The sequence below is a fragment of the Caenorhabditis remanei genome, chromosome I (assembly GCF_010183535.1).
Source record: "Caenorhabditis remanei strain PX506 chromosome I, whole genome shotgun sequence".
Lineage (NCBI taxonomy): Eukaryota > Metazoa > Nematoda > Chromadorea > Rhabditida > Rhabditidae > Caenorhabditis > Caenorhabditis remanei.
In genome coordinates, this window is record NC_071328.1 from 12333289 (window position 1) to 12349077 (window position 15789).

The window sequence follows — 15789 nt, forward strand, 5'->3', positions numbered from 1 at the left end:
TGGGGTATCAAAAACGAACGCTTTAATATCGATTCAATAACAATTACACAATCTTCAACACTTTTCTAAAGTCATTAGAGTAAATTTCGCATTACGATAGGTACCAGTTGAGAGTCGATACTCAATTGAAGCCATTGAACTATCTCATCTCCAAGGAAGTAATTTGTGTTCCAGTTCCATTTGGTTGTTCATTGTTTTTCTTCCCTTTCAAACAGAATATCTTTTGGCAATATTCTGAAAAATATTCCCCTTTTCTAGTAATTATATTTGTACTTACTGAAAATCGCATGCCGGAAAGTATTGATAACAAACATATTGGGAAGAGGATCAAGTACTGGATACAATGCGATCGTTATACAAAGAATTCTCCCGAATATTTCGATTGAGCAATCAGCAATACAGAATATTGTGATAAATCCTCCAGGTATGTACATTAAGATCAGAGGAATAATAGTTTGAAGGACGAGAGCAAGAAACAGTTGTTTCTGAACTGATTGGTATTGATTCGATCTTGTTTTCATGGAATTCAGATTTTCGATCTTTTGGTAACATTTTATACCGAAAACACACATTATTGTCCCATAGAAACTCTGAAATTTTTAAGCTTACGCTCCGTTAATAATTGATGCAACTGCGCTTCATTAAGAAACTGATCCTAACTTTGCAATAACAGAGCAAACTCACTATTTCCACAGTATTCTCAACCATCCCGGCCACACTCATCCAGTTGATTTGTTGTTTTCCATAAATGTCTTTTGGATAAACATAGAAACCCATTATATCTACTTCATTGGTATCTACTTGAGACCCATTGAAAAACACTTCTCTGAAAAATCCAGAATTTCAGTTAATCTCAAGTTTCAAGCTACTGTAACATACTTATAAAACTGTGTAGTATATTGAGTTGGACCAGCAAAGTATCTGGTGACCGCTGCACGCAAACCGCCTAATAGAATGGGGTAGAAAAGCCAAATGAGCAGTTTAGACGGGTGAGAGGATGTCCAAATCTTATTTCTGATTGGGAAAAAAACGTATTGCGTCTGACAAGGGAAGTCTTTGGAGGCGCGACGTTCAAGCGGTCAATAAATTTGGTTAAAAGTACTTTCGACTACGGGGAGCCATTTCTTCAGTCAAATGGTGCTAAAACTCACTGCGAGCAGAGTTATAAGCTTCAAACTATTCATATGGTTGAGCTTTTTCACAAGGAATTCCAAATCGGCCGCATACACGCCACCGCGCGGTTCCAAACTCAAACTCAACTCGCGGAGACATTTAGCCGGTTTTGATAGCAGGAATGGACTCCCCGCTGTCGAAAGTACATACAGCGAGTTAGATCGATTAAAAGCCGTTTCCCAAGGCTTCCCTTGTTAAAGAAGCACTCCCGATATAACTTACCCACTAACCACCAAATACCGAAACACAAAATGAACATCGATTAAAGAAAGTGACATTCCATATGAAGCCCAGTACAACACTGTAACAATGAACAACTCAAAAACTCATATGTACTATGAACACTATGCTAGACTCCACCGGAATGCTCGTGGAACATTTTTTTAACAAAAAACCGGGTAACTCATACCGTTAAAAACTGGAAGCAACACCTCCGGCATATGGCTTTTTTCAGATGATATAACTATAAGAAATGCAGATTCCAAAGTATAGGAATCAGGTAAGATAATCATGTCAAGTATAGCATAGAGCCCCTCGAAAACAGCAAAATACAGCATCAGGTACTTATAGACTCCCAGATTTTGTGGAGATTTGTAGCAGATGAGGTGAAACATCAGGGTGTTCGTCAGCAAAGCGGCAATACCGCAACACCGGAGGAAAACGACGTGGAAGGTGTCCCAAGACATTTGGGACATCGACTGAAAAGAATGAGATGAAGCTGTCGACTATTGGGGTATATAGTGAGTGTGCTCATTTCCGGTACAGATATTGTATGTTACCACGAGGAATCTTTCTAGATTATGTCAATTAATTGAATACAACGATACCTGTGACTGTCTTTGAAGAGGCGTTTTCATTTCCGTTGTTTTTACGATGTTCGTAGAAAACCATTCGTAGTTTTTTGTTCTAGTTCGTGTCAAGTGATGAAAGGAAATTAGAATGTACAATTTAAGACAGAGATCATAGAAATCTTTATTTTATTTCATTTCCAGAGATGAGGTAGCGTCAGTTCCAGATGTTACTCCTTTAGTTACATTCGATTTCAAACAAAATATATTTCTGCAATAGCCTACAACAATTTCTTTTTCATACGAAACCCAATTATCTTTTCTTCACTAATTTTTTGTTGCAGTTCCAGTTGACTCTTGTCTCTTGTTATTCTTCCCTTTCAAACAGAATATCTTTTGGCAATATTCTGAAAATATTCCCCTTTTCTAGTAATTATATTTGTACTTACTGAAAATCGCATTTCGGAAAGTATTGATAACAAACATATTGGGAAGTGGATCAAGTACTGGATACAGTGCAATCGAAATACAAATAATTCTCCCGAATATTTCGATTGAGCAATCAGCAATACAGAATATTATAATGATTCCACTGGGTATGTACATTAAAACCAAAGGAATAATAGTTTGAAGAACGAGAGCAAGAAACAGTTGCTTCTGGACTGACTGATATTGATTTGATCTTGTTTTTTTGGAATTCAGATTTTCAATTTCTTTATAACATTTCATACCGAAAACACACATTATTGTACCAGAGAAACTCTGAAATTTTCAAGAAAACGCTCCGTTAATAATTGATGCAACTTCATTAAGAAACTGATCTTAACTTTGCAATAGAGCGAACTCACTATTTCCACCGTCTTCTCAATCATTTCAGCCACATTCATCCAGTTAATTTGTTGTTTTCCATGAATGTTCTTTGGATAAACATAGAATCCCATTATATCAACTTCATTGGTATCTAATTGAGACCCATTGAAAAACACTTCTCTGAAAAATTTCAAAATTTCAGTTAATCTCAAGTTTCAAGCTACTGTATCTCACTTATAAAACTGTGTTGTTTCATGCGTTGGACCAGCAAAATATCTGCAACCAGCCGCATGCAAACCACCAAATAAAATGGGGTAGAAAAGCCAAATGAGCAGTTTAGACGGCTGAGAGGATGTCCAAATCTTATTTCTGATTAGGAAAAATCTGATAGCGTTTTAAAGAAGCGCTCCCGATATAACTTACCCACTAACCACCAAGTATCGAAACACAAAATGAACATCGATAAGAGCAAGTGACATTCCATATGAAGTCCAGTACAACACTGTAATGAAAAATTCAAAAACTAATCTGTACTATTAACACCATGCTAGACTCCACCGACATGCTCATGGGACTTTAATAAAACGGTTCAACTCATACCGTTAAAAACTGGAAGCAACACTTGCGGCATATGGTTTTTCTTTGATGAGACAACTGTGAGCAAGGCAGATCTCAAAGTGATAGAGTCCGGTAGTGCAATCATGTCAAGTATAGCATATTGCCCCTCAAAAACAGCGAAATACAGCATCAAGTACTTATAGACTCCCAAATTTTGTGGAGATTTGTAGCAGATGAGATAAAACATCAGAGTATTTGTGAGCAGGGCAGCAATACCGCAACAACGGATGAATACGATGTGGAAGGAGTCCCAAGACATTTGGCAAATCAACCGAACAGAATTAGATGAAGCCGTCGAGATGTGTAGTGGGTGTGCTCATTTCAGGTACAAATATTGTATGTTACCACGAGGAAAGCGTCTAGACTATGTGAATCAATTGAGGAAGTAGAAAATAGTGAGGTAAACGAATAGGGGAAATCATATCAGTTTGATATTTGATATTTTATTTAACTATTTAAATATACAGAAAATGTCACTGGAGGTCAGGTAAAGTCCCTCACGAGACTAAACCTGAGAAAGGAAACCGGGAATAAGGAATTATAAAATAGGTGTTGGGCAAGGGGGAGGGAGAATAAAGAAAGAAAAAAATCAGAATCGTGCAATATTATTCACAAGAAGAGAGTTGAATTCCGATGGGCAAAGGAAATGAGGGACATTAATAGTTAAGGCATTCCAAATAGGTATTACAGTTGAGAAAAAAATAGAGCAATTAGGATTTATACAGATAAGAGACATTGGGCGACGGGAGGAGGAACTTAACCTGACATGGGTCTCAAGACTAGGAAAATATGAGGCGCCGATTATAAGATTGTATAAGAGAAGTAGTTGCGCTTTGAGCCTACGAAGGCGCATAGAAAAGAGGTAAAGTTGGGGGCTTCGATAATAGCGGGACAATGGCGAACAAGCGGGACAATCCCCGAACAAGCGGGACAATCCCCGAATGAACGGGACAATCCCCGAACAAGCGGGACAATCCCCGAACAAGCGGGACAATCCCCGAATGAACGGGACAATCCCCGAACAAGCGGGACAATCCCCCAACAAGCGGGACAATCCCCGAATGAACGGGACAATCCCCGAACAAGCGGGACAATCCCCCAACAAGCGGGACAATCCCCGAATGAACGGGACAATCACCCAACTGATACACTCATCACATTTTTTAATACTTGTGCCTATAGTCTGCATCATCATCTGAGGTGGGATGTCCATTTTGTAGTTGGGGCGGGTGTGGACCGATTTGTGGAACCAGTGGAACAGCTGGGGCGTTTTGTGGAAGCACTGGAACAGCTGGGGCGTTTCGTGGAGGTTGTGGTTGAAAACCTTGGCCAACGTTAGGTGGTGCTCCCTGCAAATCTCATGGTATGTACTTTGAAGCTTGGCTTAATTTTTTCAAACCTGCTGATACATTTGGAACTGGAGCGAGTTGTTGAAACGGGTATTGTTGTTGTTGGTACGGAGGGAGCTGCTGATAAGGAAGTAAAATAACTTCTTTCGATAACAAAAAACAGAAAAAGAAATAGGCATACAGTAGCGAGCATAAGTGAGCACCCCTAGGTACTTTTATGTGTAACTCAGCTGAATTATGTCTGTTTTGCCTAAACTTTTTTTTGAAAGGAAGCCAAAATATTCAGCAATACAAATATATGTTTTTTGAAAAACTTCCGTCACTGATTTTTTCGATAATCGATTTTTCCTGATCTTGATTTGAAAATTCGAAAAAAAACTTTTTATTTTTCTCTTGGAGTTATTGAGTTTTTTGTTTCGAAATGTTGGAAAATGATCAGATAAACAAAAAAATATGTTGAATTGGCTTCTCAACTCCTGAGCATCGTGTTAGAGCTCCAGAAGTCAAAAGTAGTGTCCTCGGAAAAATCTTCATAACTCATCAAAAAAGGTTTCAAATAAGCCAAAACATGCACCCAAAGACGTGTCTTGTGTTTTTCTACAAACTAACATCAAAAAATTGCATATTAAGAAAAAAAAAATTTTCTAATTTTTTTAACTCAAAATTTTTTAAATTCCTATTTTTTCTCAATTTCTGGTATTTTGTGACTACAACACGAACAAGGAACACATAAATGTGTTTTATTATGTGTGATAAAGCATATTGCATGCAGTTTTTGAAAGTTATGTTTGTTTTTCATCCAGAAAATACCAGAAATTGAGTAAAAATAGGAATTTAAAAAAAATTTTGTGAAAAAAATTAGAAAAATTATTTTTTTTAATCTGTAATTTTTTGATGTTAGTTTGTAGAAAAACACAAGACACGTCTTTTGGTGCATGTTTTGGCTTATTTGAAACCTTTTTTGATGAGTTATGAAGATTTTCCCAAGTACACTACTTTTGACTTCTGGAGCTCTAGCACGATGCTCAGGAGTTGAGAAGCCAATTCAACATAATTTTTTGTTTATCTGATCATTTTCCAACATTTCGAAACAAAAAACTCAATAACTCCAAGAGAAAAATAAAAAGTTTTTTTTCGAATTTTCAAATCAAGATCAGGAAAAATCGATTATCGAAAAAATCAGTGACGGAAGTTTTTCAAAAAACATATATTTGTATTGCTGAATATTTTGGCTTCCTTTCAAAAAAAAGTTTAGGCAAAACAGACATAATTCAGCTGAGTTACACATAAAAGTACCTAGGGGTGCTCACTTATGCTCGCTACTGTACGTATTAAAAAATGTGATGAGTGTATCAGATGGGTGATTGTCCCGTTCATTCGGGGATTGTTCGGTGGATTGTCCCGTTCATTCGGGGATTGTCCCGTTCATTCGGGGATTGTCCCGCTTGTTCGGGGATTGTCCCGCTTGTTCGTCATTGTCCCGCTATTATCGAACAGAGCCGAGAGGAGTTTCGAGCTTGTGCGCTAGTTTAGATGATGGGGGAGGCGAATAAACGACGGAGCAGTATTCAACTAGAGGGAGTACATAAGTTTTGAATAGGAAGATATAGTTCTGTCCGAAACGGGCGAATTTCGTCATGCCAGGAAAGACATTATTATAGGGTATCAAAAAAGAACGCTTTAATATCGATTCAATAACAATTACACAATCTTCAACACTTTTCTAAAGTCATTAGAGTAAATTTCGCATTACGATAGGTACCAGTTGAGAGTCGATACTCAATTGAAGCCATTGAACTATCTCATCTCCAAGGAAGTAATTTGTGTTCCAGTTCCATTTGGTTGTTCCTTGTTTTTCTTCCCTTTCAAACAGAATATCTTTTTGCAATATTCTGAGAAACATTCCGCTTTTCCAGTAATTATATTTGTACTTACTGAAAATCGCATGCCGGAAAGTATTGATAACAAACATATTGGGAAGAGGATCAAGTACTGGATACAATGCGATCGTTATACAAAGAATTCTCCCGAATATTTCGATTGAGCAATCAGCAATACAGAATATTATAATGATTCCACTGGGTATGTACATTAAAACCAAAGGAATAATAGTTTGAAGAACGAGAGCAAGAAACAGTTGTTTCTGGACTGATTGGTATTGATTTGATCTTGTTTTTTTGGAATTCAGATTTTCGATCTTTTGGTAACATTTCATACCGAAAACACACATTATTGTCCCAGAGAAACTCTGAAATTTCTAAGCGAACGGTCAATGATCGACGTAATAGAGCGAACTCACTATTTCCACCGTATTCTCAACCATCCCGGCCACATTCATCCAATTAATTTGTTGTTTTCCATGGATATCCCTTGGATAAACATAGAATCCCATTATATCAACTTCATTGGTATCTATTTCAGACCCATTGAAAAACACTTCTCTGAAAAATTCCAAAATTTCAGTTAATCTAAAATTTCAAGCTACTGTATCTCACTTATAAAACTGTGTAGTTTCATGAGTTGGACCAGCAAAATATCTGCAACCAGCCGCATGCAAACCACCAAATAAAATGGGGTAGAAAAGCCAAATGAGCAGTTTAGACGGATGAGAGGATGTCCAAATCTTATTTCTGATTGGGAAAAAAAACGTATTGCGTCTGACAAGGGAAGTCTTTGGAGGCGCGACGTTCATGCGGTCAATAAATTTGGTTAAAAGTACTTTCGACTACGGGGAGCCATTTCTTCAGTCAAATGGTGCTAAAACTCACTGCGAGCAGAGTTATGAGCTTTCAAACTATTCATATGGTTGAGCATTTTTCACAAGGAATTCCAAATCGGCCACATACACGTCACCGCGCGGTTCCAAACTCAAACTCAACTCGCGGAGACATTTAGCCGGTTTTGATAGCAGGAATGGACTCCCCGCTGTCGAAAGTACATACAGCGAGTTAGATCGATTAAAAGCCGTTTCCCAAGGCTTCCCTTGTTAAAGAAGCACTCCCGATATAACTTACCCACTAACCACCAAATACCGAAACACAAAATGAACATCGATTAAAGAAAGTGACATTCCATATGAAGCCCAGTACAACACTGTAACAATGAACAACTCAAAAACTCATATGTACTATGAACACTATGCTAGACTCCACCGGAATGCTCGTGGAACATTTTTTTAACAAAAAACCGGGTAACTCATACCGTTAAAAACTGGAAGCAACACCTCCGGCATATGGCTTTTTTCGGATGATATAACTATAAGAAATGCAGATTCCAAAGTATAGGAATCAGGTAAGATAATCATGTCAAGTATAGCATAGAGTCCCTCGAAAACAGCAAAATACAGCATCAAGTACTTATAGACTCCCAGATTTTGTGGAGATTTGTAGCAGATGAGGTGAAACATCAGGGTGTTCGTCAGCAAAGCGGCAATACCGCAACACCGGAGGAAAACGACGTGGAAGGTGTCCCAAGACATTTGGGACATCGACTGAAAAGAATGAGATGAAGCTGTCGACTATTGGGGTATATAGTGAGTGTGCTCATTTCCGGTACAGATATTGTATGTTACCACGAGGAATCTTTCTAGATTATGTCAATTAATTGAATACAACGATACCAGTGAATGTCTTTGAAGAGGAGTTCTCATTTCCGTTGTTTTTACGATGATCGTAGAAAACCATTCGTAGTTTTTTGTTCTAGTTCGTGTCATGTGATGAAAGGAAATTAGAATGTACAATTTAAGACAGAGATCATAGAAATCTTTATTTTATTTCATTTCCAGAGATGAGGTAGCGTCAGTTCCAGATGTTACTCCTTTAGTTACATTCGATTTCAAACAAAATATATTTCTGCAATAGCCTACAACAATTTCTTTTTAATACGAAACCCAATTATCTTTTCTTCACTAATTTTTTGTTGCAGTTCCAGTTGACTCTTGTCTCTTGTTATTCTTCCCTTTCAAACAGAATATCTTTTGGCAATATTCTGAAAATATTCCCCTTTTCTAGTAATTATATTTGTACTTACTGAAAATCGCATTTCGGAAAGTATTGATAACAAACATATTGGGAAGTGGATCAAGTACTGGATACAGTGCAATCGAAATACAAATAATTCTCCCGAATATTTCGATTGAGCAATCAGCAATACAGAATATTATAATGATTCCACCGGGTATGTACATTAAAACCAAAGGAATAATAGTTTGAAGAACGAGAGCAAGAAACAGTTGCTTCTGGACTGACTGATATTGGGAGGACGTTGTTCTTTTGGAATTCAGTTTTTCAATCTTTTGGTAACATTTCATACCGAAAACACACATTATTGTCCCAGAGAAACTCTGAAATGTTCAAGCTAACGGTTAGTTAGTGATTTATGAACTTTGTTAAGAAACTGATCCTAACTTTACAATAGAGTACACTCACTATTTCCACTGTATTCTGAACCGTTCCAGCCACATTCATCCAGTTAATTTGTTTTATTCCATGGATATCCTTTGGATAAATATAGAAACCCATTATATCAACTTCATTGGTATCTACTTGAGATCCATTGATAAACACTTCTCTGAAAAATTCCAAAATTTCAGTTAATCTAAAATATCAAGCTACTGTATTTTCGAAATAAAAACGTTCCGACATTTTTCCACACGTCAGAATGCAGACGCAGTAGTTATTTTGCTCTGATTGTGAGTCTGTCTTTTGTCGTGAGAAAAATATTGCAACTTTTTTTGTTTTGGTAATATCTCACTTATAAAACTGTCTAGTTTCATCATTTGGACCAGCAAAATATCTGCAACCAGCCGCATGCAAACCACCAAATAAAATGGGGTAGAAAAGCCAAATGAGCAGTTTAGACGGATGAGAGGATGTCCAAATCTTATTTCTGATTGGAAGAAACTTATAGTGTTTTAAAGGAAAACTGAAGTCTTTATATTTTTTATTTCAGATTCAGAAACTTCAGAAAACTCTAACTAGGGAATGGTCAGGACTGACTTTGGAGTTCAGCAACGAGACCTAGCAGAATCAAAAGAGAATCGAATTCTGATGGGAAATCAGTTTTCAAAAACTGCTGACGACCCTCCAGAATCCAGATATCCTTGTCTGAAAATGCAAATTTAATACATGTGATTTACTCGATTTTCCACCCAAATTTAGCTGTGTTTCGCCCCAAATATCAGGGCACCTGAACATCTCTCTCGGCTAGCGATTGGTGGTCGAGGGGTGAGCGCGTCTGTCTGTGAAGCACGCTATGCTGGTTCGACCCCCCGCTTTTTCAAACTTTTTTTGTTTTTTTTTCGCCATTTTTTTTTAACTTTTTGAGCCGTTTTTCAATTAAATCTAACCAAGACTGCGAATCGGACATAATCGAATCGTCTTCCTATAGACAATATTCCGATAGTTGCTCTCACCAGCCGTCACTTCTAGTTAGCTTAACTTTCAAAGCAATTTGTGTTATTCAGAATGGTTCGCAGTCTTGGTTAGATTTAATTGAAAAACGGCTCAAAAAGTACAAAAAAGCGAAATAAAAAAACAAAAAAAAAGTTTGAAAAAGCGGGGGTCGAACCAGCATAGCGTGCTTCACAGACAGACGCGCTCACCCCTCGACCACCAATCGCTGGCCGAATGATATCTTCGGGTGCTGTGACATTCGGGGCGAAACACAGCTAAACTTCGATAGAAAATCGAGTAAATCACATGTATTAAATTTGCATTTTCAGACAAGGATTTCTGGATTCTGGAGGGTCGTCAGCAGTTTTTGAAAACTGATTTCCCATCAGAATTCGATTCTCTTTTGATTCTGCTAGGTCTCGTTGCTGAACTCCAAAGTCAGTCCTGACCATTCCCTAGTAAGAAAGAAAAACTCTTCCACCAAAGAGCACTCCCGATATAACTTACCCACTAACCACCAAATACCGAAACACAAAATGAACATCGATTAAAGAAAGTGACATTCCATATGAAGCCCAGTACAACACTGTAACAATGAACAACTCAATAACTCATATGTACTATGAACACTATGCTAGACTCCACCGGAATGCTCTTAGAACATTTTTTCAACAAAAAACCGTGTAACTCATACCGTTAAAAACTGGAAGCAACACTTCCGGCAAATGGCTTTTTTTGGATGATATGACTGTAAGAGAAGCAGATTCCAAAGTATAGAAATCCAGGAGAATAGTCATGTCAAGTATCGCATAGAGCCCCTCGAACACAGCGAAATACAGCATCAGATACTTATAAGCTCCAATATTTTTTGGAGATTTATAGCAGATGAGATGAAACATCAGAGTATTTGTGAGCAGGGCAGCTATACCGCAACACCGGATGAATACGGTGTGGAAGGAGTCCCAAGACATTTGGTAAATCGACTGAACAGAATGAGAAGAAACCGACGATTATTGGGATATATAGTGGGCGGGTTCATTTCCGGTAGAAAGCTTCTAGACTATTGTAATCAATAGAATACAAGGATAACAGTAATTGTCTTTGAAGAGGAGTTCTCATTTCCGTTATTTCTACGATACGGAATAACCAAGTTTGTTAGAAGAAAAACAATTTGTAGAGGACAGGAAATTAGATTTTACAATTTCAGAGAAACATGTCAGAATATGTAATCGTGTAAATATGATGATTCTTTCTGAAGGCACCTCATTATGGTCCCCAATTAATAACGTATTTATGTTTGGCCTCAATTTGCAGGTATTGTACAAAAGTGTTCCTATGAGAAGTTGATTTTATGTGAGGAAAGAAAATTGAAATATACAATTTGAAACAGACATCATTAATATCGTTATTTTATTTCATTTCCAGAGATGAGCTAGCGGCAGTTCCAGATGTTACTCCTTTAGTTACATTCGATTTCAAACAAAATATTGTTCCGCAATAGCCTACAAAAACTTGATTTTTATACAAAACACAATTGTCTTTTTACTCACTGGTTAACGCATTTCTGTACTTATTTATAACAAACATATTGGGAAGTGGGTCGAGAACTCGATGAACAGCAGCTGTAGTCGACATAATTCTTCCAAAAAGTTCAAATGACTGATCGGTGAAACAGAAGAATAAAAGGACTCCACTAGGTAGATACATTAAAACCAAAGGAATAATAGTTTGAAGGACAAGAGCAAGAAACAGTTGCTTCTGGACTGATTGATATTGATTTGATCTTGTTTTCTTGGAATTGAGTTTTTCAATTTCTTTATAACATTTTATACCAAAAACACACATTATAGTTTCAGAGAAACCCTGAAAATATTCTGCATTATGGTACCTTAAGTCCAGCTTACAACGTTCGCTGAAATCGCAATGATGGCTGTCACACTATTCCAGTTAACTCTTTGTTTAATTCTGGATAAATATAAAATCCCATCATATCAAATTCATCAATATTACTATCAGATATATTCAATATCAATTCTCTGAAATATATTATTTTCGTTGTTTAGATCTGCTTCTAGTATCACTTCAAAAACTGTCTAGTCTCGGGAGTTGGACCTGCGAAGTATCTACAAACAGCTGCATGGAAAGCACCAAACAGTATTGGGTATAGAAACCAGATGAGGAGTTTTGATGGTTTGAAGGACGTCCAGATTTTGTTTCTGTTTGGAAATATGAGTAATTATGAAGTATACATGCGCTCTACTAACAATGGTGACATTTTTCAGTTCTTTCAGCTGAGTTATCATTCGTTCAAACATTTATTCTTTTTTGAAAATTTTTTCCAGAATACTTGTGACAATATGTCTGCATTCCCAAGACTCACCCTGTAACCACCAAATACCGAAACAAAAAATGAATGTCAATAAGAGCGATTGATATTCCATATAAAGCCCAATATAACACTAAAATCAACTCTTAATTCATAGCTTTTCCAACCTGAACTCACCATTCAAAACAGGAAGTAATTCCTTCGGCATATGGTTTTTCTTTGATGAGACAACTGTGAGCAAGGCGGATCTCAAAGTGATAGAGTCCGGTAGTGCAATAATGTCAAGTATAGCGTATAGTTCCTCAAAAACAGCGGAATAAAGCATCAGATACTTATAGGCTCCCAGATTTTTTGGAGATTTGTAGCAGATGAGATGAAACATCAGAGTATTTGTGAGCAGGGCAGCAATACCGCAACACCGGATGAATACGATGTGGAAGGAGTCCCAAGACATTTGGGAAATCAACTGAACAGAATGAGATGAAACCGACGATTATTGGGATATATAGTGGGCGGGTTCATTTCCGGTAGAAAGCTTCTAGATTATTGTAATCAACTGAATACAAGGATAACAGTGATTGTATTTGTAGAGGAGTTCTCATTTCCGTTATTTCTACCATACGGAATAACCAAGTTTGTTCAAAGAAAACCATGTGTAGAGGACAGGAAATTAGATTTTACAATTTCAGAGAAACATGTCTGAATATGTAATCGTGTAAATATATTCCTTCTGAAAGATGACCGATAAACTAATGAAATATTTATGTATTTAAGTTTGGCTTCAATTGTAATCGTTCTCAGACTCTGCCGAAATCTCAAGTACTCATCAGTGTTGGTACTGTTTGAATCTTTCACATTTTGGATCGATAGGCATAACTTGGGTTCTTCTGATCCTCGATCTTAACGTTTAAATGCGCGAACTCAAAAAACCAATGTCAATTTTTACATTTTTTAGAAAAATCTGCGGTAAACCAATAAATTTGAAATGTCTTGCTCGCTTTTTCAGGCAGTTACGAAACTCTCACTTTTAAATTTATCATTTTTATCTGTATAAAACACCATTTCGACCTGTATAATGCATCTGAAGAGACCCCACAAATCGGTGAGAAACGTGGTGCGGGAAACACGAATCGGGGAGAAACAAATCGGGGAAATACCATTCGGGGAAATACAATTCGGGGAGAAAGGGGCGTGGTCGCGGAAAAACTGTGCCGCAGTTGCAAAATAACTTGCTCATGGTAATTTTTCCTCTTAAAACTACTGTTAAAAAACTTTTTTGCAACTGCGGCACAGTTTTTTCGCGACCACGCCCCTTTCTCCCCGAATTGTATTTCCCCGAATGGTATTTCCCCGATTTGTTTCTCCCCGATTCGTGTTTCCCGCACCACGTTTCTCCCCGATTTGTGGGGCCTCCATCTGAAACTTCACAAATTTTTAATTCGCATTGTCCGTCAAATCTGGTACATTTTCCGCAAGGCGTGGTGTTTGCGGACGCAGTTTAATTGAATTTAGCGCGAATCGGAAAACTCGAATTCCCAACACAACTTCCCGGTTATTTCCGAAATGGCAGAAGAACCATACGTCTTCACACTCAAAAAACGAAATAATGATGATTCTGAAGACGATTGGGACAGATATTCAGAAAACCTGCGACCGACGAGAAGAGGACGGAAGATTGAGGCTTTGAGAAGAGTAATACTTGATAAAATTGAGAAAATGACTTATTTATTGTTTTCAGAAGCCAGAAGAGGTTGTAACAGAAGCAACGGCACGAGAAAAGCTCGATGAGTTATTGAAGACCCTTCAAGAATACGAAAATTCCAGCGAAATCGACGAAATTCAGAAAATTCTCGAGTTTTGTTCGTGGTTCGAAGAAAAGTTGGCTGTTGGATTCCACAAATTGTACTATGAGTTGCTCTGGAAAATTATTAGCAGGTGAGCTAGATTTGTGGCTGAATAACATTGAATTTATGTTAATTTCAGACAAGGATTCCTGGAAAAGTACAAAGACGACGAGAGAATGCTGAAAATATGGGAGAGAATGGCAGATAACAGCGCCGGGCACGCTCATGACATTTATCAGTTCGCTATCAGCAGACATTCGTTGATTAAGTACTGAAATTTGAATGGAATATTTCGAAATCTCTTTTTTCATTTCAGATGCGCCGCCCTTTACGCTCGTTGGTCTCAATGCGTCGAGCTGGCGGGTGCTTACGTGGAAGCTCGTCGAGTTCTTATTCTGGCTCGTTCGAATTGTGCAGTTCCTCTGAAAATTATTAATGACGCGGAGGATGAATTAGAGATGAGAGATATGCGAAGACATCTGCAAGATAGAGATTCAGATGACGATGAAGAATTCGAGGAGACGAGGAAGGCTTTCACTAATTTACCCAGTAATTTTCTATTATTTTTAAAAAATGTTTGTGCCCATAAAAAGCGGCTTTTTTCCAGTTATCGGTGAAAACCACACTGTTCCGATTGTCCGCTTGCCATCAATGTGTTCGGATTCGACGAAAAAAGCGATGAAATTCGATACGAATAATGTGGAAAAAGTGGAATCTGTATGCATCGGGAATCAGATGCAACCCTTTGAGGTTTGTGATGTTTTAAGCAGAAATTCTATAAATTCCGCCTGTTTTTTTTTTAATACTGCAAATTTTGTACGAAATATCATAGAAATTGTAACACATTTTCAGTTTTTCCACCAAGAGTTTTCGCAAGAAAAAGTATCGAAGCTCGATATGAAATTTCTGTTAAACGTTGTTTTATATTTTGTCTAAATCGAAATTGAACTAATATTTGATTTTCCGATTTCATACTTAAATTTTGATACATTTTTGAAATTTTTCAGAAATTCCCATTTCCAGGTTCTCTCCTACGCCGATGCGGACGATGTGGAATATCTGAAGAATGTGCATGAATTGAATGCTCATATCGAACGATATGCGATCAAAGAGACCATAAATCCAAGCATTGCTGGCACTTCTTCAGGCTCGGCGACGGTATTTTCACATTTTTCGATTTCATTTTTATAATATTTCCGTCAGATCGTCCCAGTCACCGATCACGGATTCGAAGTTTGGACAGTTGAGAGCTCGAATCCAACGAAGCCGAAAGCCAGAATGGCGATTAAGAGAATTTTCAAGGAGATTTCTTTTGAGGAATACGCTGCGTCTCTCCTCCCAAATCATCCCTCGATGCAGAGAGAAGCTGTGAAAAAGTTGGATTTCGATGAGACTTTGTGAAGAATTTATATCATTATCATACAAACAAAAGAATGGAAAGAAGACGGCGAAAGAGAGAAAGAAAACTAACAAATCAATTAGAAATTT

At 37.5% G+C, this 15789-nt stretch overlaps 4 protein-coding genes across 4 annotated transcripts; 1 reads left to right on the plus strand and 3 right to left on the minus strand.

Moving 5' to 3' along the window:
• Positions 1-139: 139 nt before the first annotated feature.
• Positions 140-3648, minus strand: GCK72_002768 (uncharacterized protein; the record flags this gene model as incomplete). The annotated part of the gene is made up of 8 exons (XM_053723589.1): positions 140-234; positions 278-485; positions 685-826; positions 880-946; positions 1583-1871; positions 2810-2951; positions 3195-3273; positions 3372-3648. 8 exons carry the CDS (start codon positions 3646-3648, stop codon positions 140-142), a joined length of 1299 nt encoding a protein of 432 aa, XP_053592234.1.
• A 904-nt stretch (positions 3649-4552) lies between these two features.
• GCK72_002769 (uncharacterized protein) lies at positions 4553-11102 on the minus strand (the record flags this gene model as incomplete). The annotated part of the gene is made up of 7 exons (XM_053723590.1): positions 4553-4738; positions 7038-7179; positions 7753-7831; positions 7940-8228; positions 9166-9307; positions 10639-10717; positions 10826-11102. 7 exons carry the CDS (start codon positions 11100-11102, stop codon positions 4553-4555), a joined length of 1194 nt encoding a protein of 397 aa, XP_053592235.1.
• Positions 11103-11541: 439 nt separating this feature from the next.
• On the minus strand, positions 11542-12911 carry GCK72_002770 (uncharacterized protein; the record flags this gene model as incomplete). Its single annotated transcript, XM_053723591.1, has 5 exons — positions 11542-11633; positions 11682-11889; positions 12036-12096; positions 12512-12590; positions 12635-12911. The coding sequence occupies 5 exons, from the start codon at positions 12909-12911 to the stop codon at positions 11542-11544; spliced, it is 717 nt and encodes a 238-aa protein (XP_053592236.1).
• Positions 12912-14020: 1109 nt separating this feature from the next.
• GCK72_002771 (uncharacterized protein) lies at positions 14021-15702 on the plus strand (the record flags this gene model as incomplete). Its single annotated transcript, XM_003093152.2, has 7 exons — positions 14021-14149; positions 14196-14392; positions 14441-14569; positions 14618-14850; positions 14909-15051; positions 15325-15459; positions 15505-15702. The coding sequence occupies 7 exons, from the start codon at positions 14021-14023 to the stop codon at positions 15700-15702; spliced, it is 1164 nt and encodes a 387-aa protein (XP_003093200.2).
• Positions 15703-15789: the final 87 nt, after the last annotated feature.